This window comes from Chiloscyllium punctatum, chromosome 11 (genome assembly GCF_047496795.1).
Source record: "Chiloscyllium punctatum isolate Juve2018m chromosome 11, sChiPun1.3, whole genome shotgun sequence".
Classification (NCBI taxonomy): domain Eukaryota; kingdom Metazoa; phylum Chordata; class Chondrichthyes; order Orectolobiformes; family Hemiscylliidae; genus Chiloscyllium; species Chiloscyllium punctatum.
Genome location: NC_092749.1, coordinates 104,641,306 through 104,660,680, shown reverse-complemented (window position 1 = coordinate 104,660,680; position 19,375 = coordinate 104,641,306). Strand labels below are relative to the sequence as shown.

The 19,375-nt window shown below is 42.5% G+C and overlaps 1 protein-coding gene across 1 annotated transcript in view; it reads right to left on the bottom strand.

The window, feature by feature from the left end:
* The window catches only part of crls1 (cardiolipin synthase 1), a 58,996-nt gene that overhangs the window by 8,700 nt on the left and 30,921 nt on the right, over positions 1 to 19,375 (bottom strand). The window contains exon 3 of the mRNA XM_072581454.1: positions 12,793 to 12,922. Within this exon, the coding sequence (XP_072437555.1) occupies positions 12,793 to 12,922 (130 nt within the window). The remainder of the gene's footprint in view (positions 1 to 12,792; positions 12,923 to 19,375) is intronic.

Here is a 19,375-nt window from a genome sequence, read left to right as displayed (position 1 = left end):
GATTAGAATATTCCACCTTTACTGGAATAAAGCATCCCATTTTTAAAACAATATTAAACAAAATTAGACACCAATCCATATAAAGAGATATTAGGGGAGATGATATTAGGTATTATACATTAGGGTGGCATGGTGGCTCAGTGGTTAGCACTGCTGCCTCACAGTGCCAGGGTCCCAGGTTCAATTCCAGTCTCGGGTGATTTCACCACAAATAACAGAATCACAAAAATGAACCAAAAACATGAGCTAGTGCCAATTCAATAAAGCCAGAAGCTAAGTGTTCGAAACCATGGAACTGAAGAAAATTCTACTATATTTCCACAAGTACTGAAAGCATTGCTTAAGAAAAATGTAATGAAACAAAGGACTGAAAGAACTGCTGATGCTGTAAATCAGAAGCAAAGAGAGAAATAGCTGGAAAAGCTCAGTTGGTCTGGCAGCATGTGTGGCAAGAAATCAGAGTTAACATTGCAGGTCCAGCAACCTTTCCTCAGAACAGCTTCTGAGGAAGGGCCACTAGACCCAAACCGTTAACTGTGAGTTCTCTCCACAGATGATGAGAGAATGGACAATTCAATCAGTTCAACATGCAGTCTCATCCACTGAAAGCGAACAGTCACTTGTATTGCTGATCCAAAATGGAGGCCTTTAGTATGTAGGGACTTTATCAGCATCCCACACAACATTTTAATGGTGCTCTGCGCCATGATCTCACCTTTGTGGCTTCAATTAAAATAAACTGTTAGAAAAGTAGCAGCATTGACTTAATTTTAGTTTTACACTGCAGGAACAGCAAGTACAATTTCTTGATGAACGTTTGTCTGGCCATCAACCAAATCAAAGCAAGTTCTAAATGTGGAAGGAACTTCACAAATAAGGATATGTGTGGTGCTTCCTGGAATTCTTCAACGTAAACGCTCATGGAATAGTTCTTAAAGTGACTGACATTTTTACAAGTTTACATGGAAGCCTGGAGGGGTAGAGCGATGGACTGTTCGGGTTTAGTTGCCTTTCTATGGTGAACTTATCATCTTATGATCTTTGTTATCTTTATGCCAAGGCCAAGTTTCAAACAATGATGGTAATCCTGTCCAGAAAATGTCAAGATGTGGTTGTTAAATAATGTGATTAAAGCAAGTGCGGTGGTTAAATAATGTGGTTAAACAAGCTGTGATAAGGACAAAAGCAGTTAGGCATCTGACAAACTTAATCATGGTCTGGCTAACACCTAATGCTGAAACAGCAATTACAGCACATTGTGGTTTATAACATGTGTTAAGGTTTAAGAATCAAATCATTATGTTTTGAAGTTAGTTAATAGTCTAACTATATGCATCAAGCCTTGGGGGGGAAAAAAATGTGGTTACAAACCTTATAACATGTTTAGAATTTGTTGAACTAGGAAATGCTAGTCAGAATTATGACCTTTGGACTCTTTTTGTAAGAACTGTTCAGTTGAACAGACAAAATCTGCAGAGTTCCATAGATTGAAAAATAGAGAGATTATAATATGAGACTAAACCAATCAGGTGAGAAAGTTTGGAATATGCCATCAATCTCATCCACTAGAAAAGAAAGGAGGAGAAACGGTGAGGTGTTTTGGGACATTGAAAGAAAAATCAAAGGTCATCAATCAACAGAACATGAAGAGACAATGTCATAGATATTGAGGAGGCAAGGACTGAGTCGTGGAAAACAAACCTGTATACTACTGATTAGAATCAGAGGTACACAGCACAGAAACAGACCCTTCAGTCCAACTCACCCATATCGACCAGATATCCTAAATTAATCTTATCCCATGGGCCAAATGCTGACCAATATCCCTCTAAATCTTTCCAGTTCACGTACCCATCCAAATACCTTTGAAATGTTGTAATTCTACCAACCTCCAACACTTCCTCTGGCAGCTCATTCCATACATGCGCCACCCTCTGCATGAAAACGTTGCCTCGAAGGTCCTTTTTATATCTCCATTATGTACACCATAGTTTATTTAACTTGTAAATAAATTAGTTATTGTTTGTTATGGACCAGACCTGACCCCCCTCAAAAGTATATTAAGAAGGTAGCCTAGACCCGATCTTTTTCTTATTGTAAAGGGAAATATCAGATATCTCTCAGACTGCTCAGCACCTGTCTCCCAATCTCTCTTTAAAAGAAACTAAAAAAACAACACACCTCTTAAAGTCACTCATGATCATAGTCTGTGGATGTAGGTTTGCTTGCTGAACTGGAAGGTTCATTTTCAGATGTTTCATCACCATACTAGGTAACATCATCAGTGAGCCTCTGGATGAAGCACTGGTGTTATGGCCCGCTTTCTATTTATGTGTTTAGGTTTTCTTGGGTTGGTGACGTCATTTCCTGTTTTTTTCTCAGAGGGTAGTACAGAGGAACCTCGATTTTCCGAATATCAATTACCCGAATTTTGGATTATCCAAAGAAGATCTCCAGGTCCCGATAGAAACATTACATCAAAGAGATGTTACCAATACTGATCGCGTCTTTTGTTTACAATTATTTCAAGTGAATTCAGCTTACTGAAATGTTGCCAAGAACAGTCCTGGAATCGATGGGAGCCCAGGCACCGAATCCAAATGACAGACCTCCCACCCTCTCTCTCCCCCCACACTTTCCCTGGAGTTCTACACAGGGGTGTACCCCAAAGCCCCCTTCCCCAAGTAATCTCTCCAACACTGTCCTGTACAGGGCAAAGGTGGAACCTTTCAAAAGATTGCAGTAAGAAGTTATGTGTGTGGCTGTGTATATGTGCTATTTTGAGACTCACCCCCCCAAAGGCAGCAGCAGCAGTCTTGTTGGTGTCTAGTCCAGCTGCCCCAGATGGAAGGGGGAGTGGGAAACCGGGGGGAGGGGGGAGGGGGGGGGGGGGGGGCAGAGGGCACTGTTGCAGAAGCACACAGAGCGGATGGGTGGGAGTGGAGGTGGACAGGGTCTGGGGTGCAGATGGTGGGTGGGGGATGGACAAGGTGGCAGGGGTGGGGATCATGCGGGGTGTGCTGCTGCCTAGTCTCCTGAATGGGGAGCGGACATTGCAAGTGCTCGCTGTGTTAATCCCATTGAATTGATTGCGGGGGGGGGGGCTTCAGCAATGCAGCAGGACCCGTACACACAAGTGTGTCTCTGCTCAGAAACAAACCCTGAGAGAGAGGGAGGGAGGGAGCAAGGCAGGCAGAGCATGGAAAAAGGAAACTTCAGAAAACTCAGAGCCCCATAGAAGAGGCATTGAATCAATGAACCAAATAATCAATTATCCGAACAAAATACTACCCACTCATCCTGTTCAGATAACCGAGGTTCCTCTGTAGTTGTTGTTTTCTCCTTTTTTGTGAACAGGACATGCTTCTAACATGCCACACTTCAATGGATTACCCAAAATTCACATACCAGCAGTCCCCTCAGATCCATACTCACTACCTGGAACACCAACATACAGATTAGCCAAGGAACTACACCAAAGACGAAAACACTTAATACAAGACTCACACCGCTCCATCCAAGAGTTCCTGAAGACCAAAGCCACCAAGATAGAAGAGGATGAATAATGGTCTCCTTTGACATAACAGCCCTGTTCACATTCATCAACATCAACCTGGCCGAAGAAACACTGACGACACTATTAGAAGAACCAAAGACACATACATCAAACACCACCAACTTCATCGGCAAATGGGGCAACATCGTCAAGGTAGTGGACCAACACCTTACCACTCACTTCACTTTCAATAACAAAACCTACAGACAAACCAGTGAACACCTATGAATCTCTGACATCAGGGTTCTTAGCAGAGGCAGGAATGCAGAGACTTGAACAAACAGCTCTGCCGACCATCCAATCCAAACTTTGGGTCCGCTACGTGGATGACACCTTTGTCATCACTAAATGAAACTAATTAGAGGAAACCTTCAAGACCATCAATAATATCCTTACTGGCTAAAATTCAAAACAGGAGGGAAAACAACAACAACAAACTGCCATTCCTAGATGTCACAGTAGAGCTAACAGCTCATGGAGAACTTCAGACCAGCGTCTACAGGAAAATAACACACACGGACCAAATACTGAACAACAGAATCAATCATCCCAACACCCACAAACGAAGCTGCATTGGAATATTACTTTAACGAGCCACCAGACACTGCAACACACTAAGAGCAGAGCAAAATCACTTATACAGTGTATTCAAAAAGAACAGATACCCAATGAACACAGTTTGCTGATTTCTCAGCAACAAACCCAAACAAGCAGACAAAACACATCCAGAAACCCTAACCACACTCCTCCTACATCGACGACATCTCGGAAATGACTGCCAGACTACTCAGACCTTTTGGCATCATGGTAGCCCACAAAATTCTAAACACAGCAGCTAATTAACTTAATAGACCCTATACAGACAACAAGCAAAATTAATGTCATTTACAAAATACCTTGCAAGAACTGTAGCAAAAACCACATTGGACAAACAGGCAGAAAACTAGCCACCAGGATACATGAACATCAACTAGCCACAAAAAGACATGACCCACTATTGCTAGTATCATTACATACAGATGAGGAAGGACACCACTTTGACTGGAACATCACATCCGTCCTAGGACAAGCCAAACAGACACGCACAAAAATTCCTAGAAGCATGGCATTCCAACTGGCACTCGATCAATAAACACCGACTTGGACCCCATCTACTACCCTCTGAGAAAAATAACAGGAAATTACATCACCAACCCAAGGAAACCTAAACACGTAAATAGAAAGTGGGACATAACACGATCGCTTCACCAGAAGCTGACTGATGATGTTAACTAGTAGGGCGACAAAATGTCTGAACATGAACCTCCCAGCTTAGCAAGCAAACTTACTCTCAGAACCTCAACCTGAGCTACAAAACTTGTCAAAACTCGCTATCATAGTCTCTGTCTGTTAAGGTCTCTTGTGCCACAGAGGTGATGTCCCTACGTCTGTGCCAGGAGCCCAGGTTCAAGTCCCACCTAATAGAGGTGGTGAGCAATATGATCTCTGATTTATTAGAAAATATCTAATCCGTAACTGTATACTCCTTAAAATAAGTCACGGATGACTCAAATCTAAACCTGTTGAAGCAATTATACTGAAGTGCTTAGTATTAAGGTAGCTGAAGAAGCAGAGACTTTGACTTTTTAAAACAGCAGTTTAAAATGGTGGCTCACCAGCTTGTCAAGGGCAATCAAAGATGGGTAACACTGGATTTACCTTCAATGCTCATGTGCTCAGACTTCTTTCAGAATTTGTACAGTCAGAGATGTACAGCACGGAAACAGACCTTTCAGTCTAGCTTGTCCACGCTGACCAGATACCCCAACCTAATCTAGTCCCATTTTCCAGGACTTGGCCCATATCCCTCTAAGCGCATGTGAGTACTGCCGATGCTGGAGATTAGAGTCAAACATGTGGTGCTGGAAAAGCACAGCAGGTCAGGCAGCATCCAAGCTGCAGGAAAAATCAATGTTTCGGGCAAAAGCCCTTCATCAGGAATGAGACTGGGAGCCTGGGGGGTGGTGGAGAGATAAATGGGAGGGACTGGGGCTGGGGTAAGGTAGCTGAGTGTGCAATAGGTGGACAGAGGTGGGGGTAAAAGTGATAGGTTGGAGCGGTGGCTGGTGCAGACAGGTGGGAAGGAAGATGGACAGATGGTGCAGATCATGAGGGCAGTGCTGAGCTGGAAAGTTGGAATTGGGGGTAAGGTGGGGGGAAAATGAAGAAACTGGTTAAACCCACACTGATGCCCTGGGGTTGGAGGGTACCGAGACGGAAGATGAGGAGTTCTTCCTCCAGGCGTCGGGTGGTAAGGGAATGGCGATAGAGGCGGCCCAGGACCTGCATGCCCGCGGCAGAGTAGGAGTGGGAGTTGAAGTGTTCAGCCATGGGGTGCTGGGGTTGGTTGGTGTGGGTGTCCCAAAAGATGTTCTCTGAAGCGCTCTGTGAGTAGGCGTCCTGTCTTCTCAATATAGAGATGGCATTGGGAATTGAAGGATCTCAGGGAAAGTACTGGGGAAGGTTGAGTCCTCCCTTACCCACTGAAGCTCTCTGGGAAACTTCAACACAACTGCAACAAGGACAGGCGCCCCCTGGTCCTTACCTTCCTTGAGGATGGGTTACTAAATTTGCGAATGATACTAAGGTAGGCAAAGATGTGGATAATGCCAAAGGATATTGTGGGTTACAGAGAGACATATATAAGATGCAGAGCTGGGCTGACAAGTGGCAAATGGAGTTTAATGCGGTCAAGTGTGAGGTAGTTCACTTCGGGAGTAGTAACAGGAATGCAAAGTAGTGGGCTAATGGTAAAATTCTTGGCAGTGTAGAGAGATAGCGTTGTCCTGGTACATAAATCCATGATAGTTGCCACCCAGGTTGATAAGGCAGCATATGGTGTTGGCGTTTATTGGTAGGGGGACTGAGTTTTGGAATCACGAAGTCATGCTTCAGCTGGACAAGATACTAAGGCCGCACCTGGTCTATTGCGTGCAGTTCTAGTTACTGCATTATAGGAAGGATGTGGAAGCTTTGGAAAGGGGTCAGAGGAGATTTACTAGGATGTTGCCTGGTATTGAAGGAAGATCTTATAAGGAAAGGCTGTTTTTGTTGGAGAGAAGAAGGTCAAGAGGTGACTTAATGGAGACGTATAAGATAATCAGGTGGTTAGATTGGGGGGGGGGGGGAGGGGGAGGCAGGGAGGAGGTGGGACAGTGAGAGCCGTTTCCCTCGGATGGTGAAGGCTAACATGAGCGGACATGTCTTTAAATTAAGGGGTGATAGATTTAGGACAGATAGAGTCATAGAGATGTACAGCACAGAAACAGACCCTTTGGTCCAACTCGTCCATGCCGATCAGATATCCCAAACAAATCTAGTCCCACCTGCCAGTACCTGGCCAATATCTCTCCAAATCTCCTTCCTATTCATATACCCATCCAGATGCCTTTTAAATGTTGCAATTGTACTAGCCTCCACCACTTCCTCTGGCAGCTCAGTCCATACACGTACCACCCTCTGCGTGAAAAAGTTGCCCCTTAGGTCCCTTTTATATCTTTCCCCTCTCACTCTAAACCTATGCCCTCTAGTTATGGACTCTCCCACCCCAGGGAAAAGTCTTTGTCTACTTATCCTATCCATTCCCCCCCCATGATTTTACAAGACTCTGTAAGGTCACCGCTCCCTAGCTCTACCTCACCATTGTTTCTCTAGACCGTGTCTGCGTGGGTTTCCTCTGGGTGCTCCGGTTTCCTCCCACAGTCCAAAGATGTGCAGGTCAGGTGAATTGGCCATGCTAAAAATTGCCCGTAGTGTTAGGTAAGGGGTAGGTGTAGGGGTATGGGTGGGTTGCGCTTCGGCAGGGCGGTGTGGACTTGTTGGGCTGAAGGGCCTGTTTCCACACTAAGTAATCTAATCTAATCTAATCTAATCCAATCCCTGAATTGTCAAGTTAGGCAGGAAAGTAAGGAGTGAGATGGATGCAAGACGAATGTAATAAGGATGTTTACTGAATGAGCAAGAATATACAAAATAGAATACAATGTGATGCCATATGAAAATATTTTCTTAGTAGTAAATATGTTAAAAAAGCAAAACTTTTTTTAAATGGTGAGAAACTGAGAAATGCATGCATTCAGATGAACCTGAGTGTCCAATTACATGAATCCTAGATATTCAGGGTAGTTTCTTTCCTCAGTAGTAGGGGCACAGAATGGCCTGCCTGCAAGAGTAGTCAACTAGCCAACGCTAAGGGCATTGGACATACATACGGATAATAATGGAGCGGTGGAGATTAGATGGGCATCAATATTTTCACATGTCGGCGCAACATCGAGGGCTGAAGGGCCTGTACTGCGCTGTAACGTTCCATGTTCTAAATCCTTCAACCCTGGCAACACCCTTGTAAATCCTTTTCTGAAGCCTTTCAAGTTCCACATCATCTTTCCAATAGGAAGAAAACTAGCACACAATATTCCAACAGTGGCCTAACCAATGTCCTGTACAGCTGCAACATGACCTCACAACTTCTATACTCAATGCCCTGACCAATAAAGGAAAGCATACCAAATGCCTTTTTCACTATCCTATCTACCTGCGACTCTACTTTCAAGGAACTATGAACTTTCACTCCAAGGTCTTTGTTCAGCAACACTTCATAGGATGTTACCATTAAAGGTATATTAGTCCTGTTAAGATTTGCTTTAAAAAATGTAGCACCTCGCATTTATTTAAATTCAACTCCATCTGCCACTCCTCAGCCCATTGGCCCATCTGATCAAGATCTTGTTGTAGTCTAAGGTAACCTTCTTCGCTGTCCACTACACCTCCAATTTTGGTGTCATCTGCAAACTAACTATACCTATGTTTACATCCAAATCATTTATATAAATGACGAAAAGCAGTGGACCCAGCATCGATCCCCATGGCACACTACTGGTCACAGGCCTCCAGTCTGGGAAAAAAAAAACCCTCCACCATCACCCTCTGTCTTCTACCTTTGAGCTAGTTCTGTATCCAAATGGCTAGTTCTCCCTGTATTCCATGAGATTTAACCTTGCTAACCAGTCTACCATGAGGAACCTTGTCGAATGCCTCACTGAAGTTCATGTGGATCACATCTACTGCTATGCCCTCATCAATCCTCTTTGTTACTTCTTCAAAAAACACAATCAAGTTTGTGAGACATGATTTCCCACGCACAAAGCCATGTTGACTATCCCGAATCAGTCCTTGCCTTTCCAAATACATGTACATCCTGTCCCTCAGGATTCCCTTCAACAACTTGCCCACCACCGATGTCAGGTTCACCGGTCTGCATATTCCTTGACTTTTCCTGACCACCTTTCTTAAATAGTGACACCATGGTAGCCAACGTTCAGTCTGCTGGCACCCCAACTCTCTCAGCAAGGGGTCCAACAATCACTTCCCTAGCATCCCAGAGTTCTAGGGTACACCTGATCAGGTCCTAGAGATTTATCCACTTATATGCATTTCAAGACATCCAACACTTGCTCCTCTGTAATGACAATTTTTTAGATGTGACCATCTATTTCCTTACATTCTAGATCTTCCATGTCCTTCCCCACAGTAAACATTGATGTAAAATACACGTTTAGTATCTCCCTCATCTCCTGCGGCTCCACACAAAGGCCTCTTTGCTGATCTTTGAGGGGCCCTATTCTCTCCCTAGTTACCCTTTTGTCCTTAATGTACTTGTAAAATCCCTTTGGATTCTCCTTATTTGCTAAAGCTATCTCATGTCACTTTTTGCCCTCCTGATTTCCCTCTTAAGTATACTCCAACTGCCTTTATATTCTTCTAACGATTCATTCGATCTCTCCTGGCTATGCCTGACATATGCTTCTTTCTTTTTCTTAACCAAAACCTCAATTTCTCCAGTCATCCAGCTTTCCCTACACTTACCAGACTTTCCTTTCACCCTAACAGGAATATACTGTCTCTGGACTCTCATTATCTCATTTCTGAAGGCTTCCCATTTCCCACCTGCCCCTTCACCTGGTGAACATCTGCCCCCAATCAGCTTTTGAAAGTTCTTGCCTAATATTGTCAAAATTAGCTTTCCTCCAATTTAGACTGGATCTAAAAGTTGAAGTTCTATCTTTTTCTATCACTATTTTAAAACTAAGTTAAAAATCCCACAACACCAGGTTATAGTCCAACAGGTTTATTTGGAGGCACGAGCTTTCAAAGCACTGCTCCTTCATCAGGTCGTTCGAAGCAAGGCTTCAAAAGCTCTTGCCTCCAAATAAACCTATTGGACTATAACCTGGTGTTGTGGGATTTTTAACTTTGTCCACCCCAGTCTAACACCACTCCCTCCAAATCATATTTTAAAAATAATAGAATTGTGGTCACTGGCCCTCAAGGTACATTCCACTGACAACTCAGAGTAGGTCAAGTTTTGCACCTCCTCTAGTAGGTACATCCACATAGTTTTTTTGTTATTCACTTTCTTGTACACACTTAACTACCTCTCTACCTAAACCCTTAACACTCTGGCAGTCCCAGTCTATGTTTGGAAAGTTAAAATCCCCTACCATAACCACCCTATTATTCTTACAGATAACTGAAACTTCCATACAAGTTGGTTTCTCAATTTCCTGCTGACCATTAAAGGGGTCTATAATACTATCCCAATAAGGTGAGCATCCCTTTCTTATTTCTCAGTTCCACCTCAATAATGTCCTTGGACGTATTCCCAGGAATATCCTCCCTATGGATAGGATAAATAGACAAGATCTTTTCTCTGGGATGTGGGAGACCAGACCTCGAGGCTATTGGTTTACAGTGAGAGGGGAAAGATATAAAAGGGACCTAAGGGGCAACCTTTTCATATAAAGGGTGGTGCATATGTGCAGTGGGCTGCCAGGGGAAGTGGTGGAGGCTAGTACAACTGCAACATTTAAAAGGCATCTGGTTTGGGATATAAACAGGAAGGTTTGACGGATACGGGCCGGGTACTGGCAAGTGGGACTAGATTGGGTTAGGATATCTGGTCGGCATGGACGAGTTCATACATTAGTCCCCTTCCAATTCGGTTCCAATCCATCCTTCTTGCATAGGTTACTACTACCCAGAAGAGATTCCAATGATCCAAAAATATGAACCCTTCTCTCCTGCACCAACTCCTCTGCTCTATCCTCCTATTCCTTCCTCTCAAGTATCTCCTTTTTTAATTCCTGCCTAATTTTCTATGTTTTCCCTTCAGAATCTTACCCTTTTGTTGTTGGTTCCAATGTGTACAATGACCTCCTGCTGGTCCCACTCGCCTTTGAGGACATTCTGTACACTCTCTGAGATATCCTTGATCCTGGAACCAGGGAGGCAACACACTATCCTGATTTTTCGTTGTTGGCCGCAGAAACGTCTGTCTGTTCCTCTGACTAGACAGTCCCCTATCACAATCGATCGCTTGGTTCAAGGTGTCCCCCTCATTACATTAAAGCCAGTCTCAATAATAGAAACTTGACTGTCAGTGCTACCTTCTCAAGAGTCCATTACCCCTTACATTTTCCATAACAGCAGACTTGTTTGAAATAGGGATAGCCACAGATAGGGATAGCCACAGATGGCTCCTGCACCACCTGCCTACCTCTCCTACCTTTCCTGGAGTTAACCCATCTACCTGGCTGTACATCTGTGGCTTTTCTCTCTTCCTATAACTGCCATTCATCACACACCCTGGCTCTTATAAATTCCTTATTGTCTCTAACTACCACTCCAACCAATCTCATAGGATTTTCAACCAAAGACACTTCCTGCAGTCATAATCATCAGCAACATGGAAACTCTCCCTAAACTCCTAGGATGGTGCTATAAGAATAGCAATTATTTTTCTTATTCATCTACTCCAGGGCCTCCTAAGTAGGGCCATAAGCTCAAGTCAGCAATGAGGGATAACAGTTTTGCTCCCACTGTAATGGATAGAACAGGACCCTCAATGCCTCCACATGTCCCACTGATTGACAAAATGCAGTCACACTGGGAAGAGAGTGTTTGGCTAAACACTTATCAAGTCAGGCAGCATCCAAGGAACAGGAGAATCGATGTTTCGGGCATCAGCCCTTCTTCAGGAATGAAGAAAGTGTGTCCAGCAGGCTAAGATAAAAGATAGGGAGGACGGACATGGGGGAGGGGCATTGGGAATGCGATAGGTGGAGGGAGGTCAAGGTGAGGGTGATAGGCCGGAGTGGGGTGGGGGTGGAGAGGTCAGGAAGAAGATTGCAGGTTAGGAAGGCGGTGCTGAGTTCGAGGGATTTGACTGAGACTAGGTGGGGGAGGGGAAATGAGGAAACTGGAGAAATCCGAGTTCATCCCTTGTGGTTGGAGGGTTCCCAGGCGGAAGATGAGGCGCTCTTCCTCCAACCGTCGTGTTGCCATGGTCTGGCGATGGAGGAGTCCAAGGACCTGCATGTCCTTGGTGGAGTGGGAGGGGGAGTTGAAGTGTTGGGCTACGGGGTGGTTGGGTTGGTTGGTCGGTCCAGGTGTCCCAGAGGTGTTCTCTGAAACGTTCTGCAAGTAGGCAGCCTGCCTCCCAACACTTCAACTCCCCCTCCCACTCCACCAAGGACATGCAGGTCCTTGGACTCCTCCATCGCCAGACCATGGCAACACGACAGTTGGAGGAAGAGCACCTCATCTTCAACCTGGGAACCCTCCAACCACAAGGGATGAACTCAGATTTCTCCAGTTTCCTCATTTCCCTTCCCCCCACCTTGTCTCAGTCAAATCCCTCGAACTCAGCACCGCCTTCCTAACCTGCAATCTTCTTCCTGACCTCTCCGCCCCCGCCCCACTCCAGCCTATCACCCTCACCTTGACCTCCCTCCACCTATCGCATTCCCAACGCCCCTCCCCCAAGTCCCTCCTCCCTACCTTTTATCTTAGCCTGCTGGACACACTTTCCTCATTCCTGAAGAAGGGCTGATGCCCGAAACGTCGATTCTCCTGTTCCTTGGATGCTGCCTGACCTGCTGCGCTTTTCCAGCAACACATTTTCAGCTCTGATTTCCAGCATCTGCAGTCCTCACTTTCTCCTGAAACACTTATCAAGTCCTGCAATCTCAAAACTCATAATGCATAGGTACACAAGGCATCTACACGGATAGCTATTTTAAGCAAAATAAATTTAAGGCTTTTCATATAGTTGCTCACATTCAGAAACTAAACATGCTATTTCCTTTTCTGAACACTATCCAAGTAAAGTGAGCAAAACGATAACAAAGAGAGAGTACCTGGAATGAGTTCAGCACAAGTCAGACTGACATATAGGACACTGATCAGAATCTTATCTGCCAGTGGGTCCAGGGCACTCCCCAAAGCGGATTTCTGATTAGCCCAGTTTCGTGCAATGTACCCATCCAACTGCAAAATGCAAAGAGAAAAAAAATGTTTAACAGTCAATCAACAACACTGAATGAAAGCAACAGTTATCAAAAATACCTATTTTAAAAAAAAACTTCAGACACAGCTTGCTTATAACACACAGGATGCTTCCATATCGGTGCAACTCTTCTTTTGCCAACAATTTATTTCTGGTAAGTCAAAGTAAATTGTAAAAACATATTGGAAACAATCGTTGCAAGATTGCTTTCAATTTCTACAGGAATGTGTCACTTTTTGAAGATGTACAGATTATGCCATCTAAAATGGAACCTAAGTATATGACTCTTGAAGCCAAGGTGTACCTGCTTCAGAACCTTGAGATGAACTAGGAGTTCACTTCAAGTCAAGTTGGAGTTCGGATCCCTAACTTTGTTTAGGGTGGGGGGAGAGAAGATATTTTTCACCAACTGATCAATCTGGAATTATAATAAAGGAGAACTGAAAAAGACAGTATCACAGGTTGATTTGTAATTTTGAGAATTTTGAGACGTGGAGCAGGTAAAAAAAGAAATTATTCTAATTGTAGCAACTGTCAATTCAACTTTTAAAAAAAACCTAACATCAGCGTAGAGCAATTTAATTCCTTTTAGTCTATTTTTAACTGTTAAACAATTATTTGTGATTTGTTACAAATCCAGAGGTCGTGAAGGTCAGGACCGGGAGTTGATTTGGTTCAGTAAATAGCACTCTTATCTCTATATCACTGGATTCAAATGCCACTGCAGGAAGTTGTATACAAGATCTAGGCTGACGTTTAACGTTACAGAGTGCTGCACTATCCAAAGTGACATCTTTCAGATGAGACATTAAACAGAGCCCAACTACCTACACATGATAATGTGAAAAAAACTATTTTGAAGAGCATGAGAATTCTCCCCAGTCAATGTTTCTCCTCCGAATGAAGCCAATAAATCTCCTTCACAGGTTATCACATTACTATTTACTGTAGCTTTGCTGCGTCCACAACAATGATTGTGTTTGCTAAATTAGTCACGACAGTTCAAAATTAAAAATTGCAGAACACTACAGTATAGTTCAACAGGTCTATGTGAAAGCATTAGCTTTCAAAGCACTGTTTCTTCATCAGGTGGCTGTTGATGATAAAGAAGCCTGATGAAGAAACAGCACTTCAAAAGCTAATGCTTCCAAATAAACCTGCTGGACTATACCATGGTGTTGTGCGATTTTTAACTTTGCCCACACCAGTCCAATACTGGTTCCTCCAAATCATGACAGTTCAAAATATTCTTCCATGAGGTGTAAAGCGTTGGGACCTCCTGATGTTAAAGATGCTATATAAAGGAAGCAAGTTCTTCTTCTGAGGTCACTAACTCAAATTAGGTGTAACCAATCAAATTTGTCTAGTAAAGGCTTGCAAAGAATAAAGTACATGTTTCAAGAGTATAAAAAAAGCAAGAAGCATTACTGAATGTGACACAAAGTTAAGGAAATATGTAATGGAAACAGGATTTGCCACCCAGTACCAGTGAATGAATATCTAATATCTTGAAGCAGTGAAAAATCAAGGTTTTTGTTTGAGATATTTTAAAATGCAAGAATTAAAAAAAGGGAACCTCTAAGCATTTTTGAAAACTACTTTCCTTCTTGCCATCTAAAACTTAATTATTTTTGTTTGTATATTTTTAAACTTTGCTCTGCCAGAAGACCATGAAGTGACAAAAACAAGTTTTAGTTAACTTTCCTTTTAAAGTAGTCAACAATCAGATTCAGATTTAATTAAACTTGTAAAAGAAGAGAAGTGGAACGGGTTAGAAGAAAATTAAATGCAACATTAAACTTTAGTGTTCCACCCCCATCTCACCTACAAACTGTGAAAACACAATCACAATTCTATGTTGCTATTAAAATGGTGCTACTCCAACACACTAAGATTAGCTTTAGTACAGGCAATATTAATAACCAAAATGCCCATTTTCATTTTTGGTCAATCATCCCTCATGAGAAGTTCCAACTATTTAAAACAAAAAACGGTTGGTCAGTTTCTGTCATCACAAACAGCTTGGATACATCTCTCCTTTGTATATTCTATTCTCTGGTGGAACGTGCTTTCTTAGAGCCATCTGTAGTTGGTACAAACTATCACTGCTGCTGTTTCTTTCATAATGGCAGAAGAATTTCAGATACCCTCCTCCTCCCCCAAAAGGCACACTTACACTGCTAGGACAGCAACCTTAACTCCAAACACGTCTGGTTATCATCTCTGCACTGGCTCAAGGAAAGCTACTCCTTTTACTGAGCAGTTTTCCCATTGCCTATAAGTTACAAGCTCTGCTCAGCATTCTACCCAGCTAAAATGAACAAATAAAAATGCCTCTGGTTCTTTCCACATAAAACATTCAAAACTTGTTTAAGAAAGGGTCACTCAGGTGAGATACTGTTGTAGCATGACTCAGTACGTTCAGAGTGGAGAAGGGAAGAAAATTTTTAAAAATCACCAGCTTAATAATTAGCTAACCACTTTTCCCACTAGGTTGTATTACTCCAAGCAACTGGCAGGCCACAGCAAGTGGAGGCTCATTTGTAGAGCATGGAACATTAGAGCATTACAGGCCCTTCTGCCCTCGATGTTGCGCTGACCTGTGAAACCAATCTGAAGCCCATCTAACCTACACTATTCCATTTTTGTCCTGTCTTTAGTCTAAGAAAAATAACTTTCATGATTTGGAGATGCCGGTGATGGACTAGGGTGTACAAAGTTACAAATCACACAGCACCAGGTTATAGTGCAACAGGTTTAATTGGAAGCACTAGCTTTCGGAGCGCACCAAATTCATCAGCTGCGCTCCGAAAGCTTGTGCTTCCAATTAAACCTGTTGGACTATAACCTGGTGCTGTGTAAAAAGTAACTTTGCCTCCTCCAGGACCTAGAAACCTATTCCAAGGAAAACAGGGAAGTTGTATACTTTATTTACTTTATAATACTATTCATGATGCAGTTCTCTACAAGTAGGCCAAACATAAAGTGAACACCTCCTTTCACTACTTGGATGTGACCCTGATCTTCTGGCTGCTTGCTAATTTACTTCTCCATTGGACTCTTATTCTACCCTCAGCCACCTTGGCTTCAGAATCAGCACAGGTTGGTCAAATTGAAATGGAGATCAGCCATGACTTAAATGGTTGATGGAATTTGTTCAAGGAATTGACTGACCCAGAACTATGCCTATGTACAATGTAAACATGAGGAGTTTTATACTATAAGTATACTGTCTATCAACAATAGACTAAACTTTAGACTGCATGCAAGCTCTAGATTGAGATGTTTGACCAGTTAACGCAGGTTTGGGGAATTGGGTTTCAGCCATTTAGGTTTGAGCTGGAGAGATGAGGCTGAATAGGCTGGAGCTTATTTCCATGGAGCATCAGTGGCTGAGGGTGACCTTATAGAAGCTTGTAAAATCACGAGGAGCATAGATATGGTGAAGAGCCAAGATCTTTTTTCCAGGACAGGGGAATCCAAAACTAGAGCGCATAGGTTTAAAGTGAGAGGGGAAAGATATAAAAGGGAGCTAAGGAGCAACTTTTTCATACAGAGGGTGGTGCGTGTATGGAATGAGCTGTCAGAGGAAATGATGGAGGCTGGTATAATATCAACATTTAAAAGGCATCTAGATGGGTCCATGAATAGGAAGGGTTTACAGGGATATGGGTCAAATGCTGGCAAATGGGACTAGATCAGTTTAAGATAACTGGTCAGCATAGAGAAATTGGATTGAAGGGTCTGTTTCCAAGTTATACAACTCTATTCAGGACTGAGAAGAGAAGTTTCTTCACTCAGGAAGTTGTAACTTAATTCCAGAGGACTGTGGATTCTCAGTTGACAAGCTTGTTGAAGAATGAAACTGATTAAATTTTGGGGAAGAGGAAGATCAAGGACACAACAGCAGGGCAGAAAAGTGAAGTGAAGGTTAAAGATTAGCCATGATATTACCGAATGTTCTCTCCTTCCTATTTCGCCCTTCACTCCTAAACTTATCACTACTCTTCTCAAAAATCACCCTTGACTGGTCTGTCCTTGGAAACTAGCTTCAGTCATCAACTTACCTTTCCTTTCCTTTCCAAAACCCTTTTCCATCTTCTCAAGAACATGATTGTATCTCTCCAGTATCAAAGCAGCTCTTATCAAATTACAACTTGTGTGACAGTGACAAAGGTAAACTTCCTTACCCATAACGCTCGCAACCTTTCTATGGCCTTTGATCCAGATGACCACATCAACCTCCTTCAATACCTCTCTACTGTTATCCAGCTGATCTTATTTGGTTCCAAAAACTTATCTATATATTCATAGCCAGAGAATTACTTGCAGTAGCATCCCTTTCTGCTACTGAATTGTTACTTCCAGTTGATTTCTGGTATCACTCAAGAACAAAACCTGGTCCCTTGTTTCTTTCTTATCTACATGTTGAGTCAGTACTTAGGCTGATGGCAACCTCATTGACCTCTCTTTTGGCTTTTCCATTGTTGGTAAGTTATCAGATTGTAGTCCAACATCCATTACTGGATGAGCCACAATTTCCTCTATTAAATATTGGAAGATTGAAACTACTATTTTTGCAAATCTAAACCCCAGCTACTGATTCCAGCATTTTTTCTGACAACAATCGGAGATCAAATTGAATTGTTAACAATGTTGGGATCATATTGAACTCTGCAGCATGTTTCTAATCTTATATTCATACCTTCACTGAAAGTGCTTTTTTTTTTCCAAATCTATAATATTCCCACCACACCCTTCTTCTCTCAGCTCACGCACTGCTAAAACCCTCAACTTTATTACCTCTACACTAAACTATTCCAACATTGGCTGGTCTCCTACATTTATATGCATCATAACTTGAGGCCATCCAAGACTCTGCTGCCCATGTCTGAACTCTCACATAAAAACCTTTCCCCTATAACACCATGCTCACACTAGCTCCAAGCAATGTCACAATTTTATAAACTTTCATACTGGATTACAAACCACACCCCCACCCCACTGCATACCCCCCACACAGCCCCTAAATCTACTTCAATCCTGAGCTATCCTTGAATTTCTGGCCTTTTATGCATCTTCGATTTCAATTGCACTAGCGTAGCAACCAAAGGTAAGGCTTCTGCCCCAATCTATGGAGTTTCATCGCTAGAACTTAAAATGCCACTGAAAACCTCTCTCTCTGACTAAGGTTTTGGTTATCTGACCTAACATTTCCATAGGTGCCTCGGCATCATACTTTTGTTTACAATGCCCATGTGAAGTGCCATAGGATGTTTCATTGTGTTAAATCCACTCTAAGTTGTTTCGATGAGTGGTGGAAGAGGCTTGATGGGGCTGCGTACCCTTCTTCTATTAAATATTAAGTAAAAGTTGGAGCCACTAACTACGATCATCTGCCCTATTTAGTTGATACCCAACTTAGCACTTTCTAGATAGTGGCTGAATTATTTAAGGTCGATATCAAACAACCTCCTTCATAAATGTGAAAAGAAATCTGATTTATTAATCTGGATACCATAAATATTTCACTGTGGGTTGACTTAATTGCGTGTCACACATCTGTATTCCTTTTCATAGTATGAAGGGATCAAAGTTGTATGTAATTCACAATAGTACAGTTCTTGTTAAAAAATGTGGAAAATTCAGCAATGACAAATATCAGAGGAGTACAATGTGTCTTGTCCTATTTCTTATTTGCTCTTTTACAGCAACAGACATATATTAGATATGCTGCACAGAAAGTTAAACTTCTGCTCATGGGACTCCAGTTATAGTCATAAGAGTCACACAGTATGGAAAGAGACCTTTTGCTCCAACTAGTCCACACCAGCAATAATCCCAAAATAAACTGTGTGCCACCTGTGTGCACTTGCCCCATATCCCTCCAAACCTTTCCTGTTCACGAACTTATCCAAAAGCTTTTTAAACATTATACGCAATTTTTGTGCCAAGGGAATGAGAATTGAGAAACCAACTAACAAGAAAAGGGGGTTGGGTGCAGAGAATCATCTCACAGTCACTAACCATGTTCATCATTGAAATACACAATTTTCATGTCACGTTTTATCGGCAATAAATTATACAAGGTAACAATAGGGCACAAAGCAGAGGTTATAAACAAAAGCTGGACTGGTAATGAACTGCAAAACAACCCACAAAATAACAGGCGGGATGGATAGAAAATACCAGAGCAGTTACAAGATTCTCTTCTAAATCTTCAAGAAAGTTATATTTGCAGCATTTTTTGATCTTCCCATGGACAGTTCAGATTCAAACCATAAAACCTCAAGATCTATTTGTTGAATACAAAGACAAAAATCAGTAATGACAACACTGGCTTGCAAAGCACACTTTAAATGTTTAATCATTATCAATTACTCCTTCAAAACCACTCACCAAGGCTTGTTTGGAATGCAGATTCAGAAACCCTC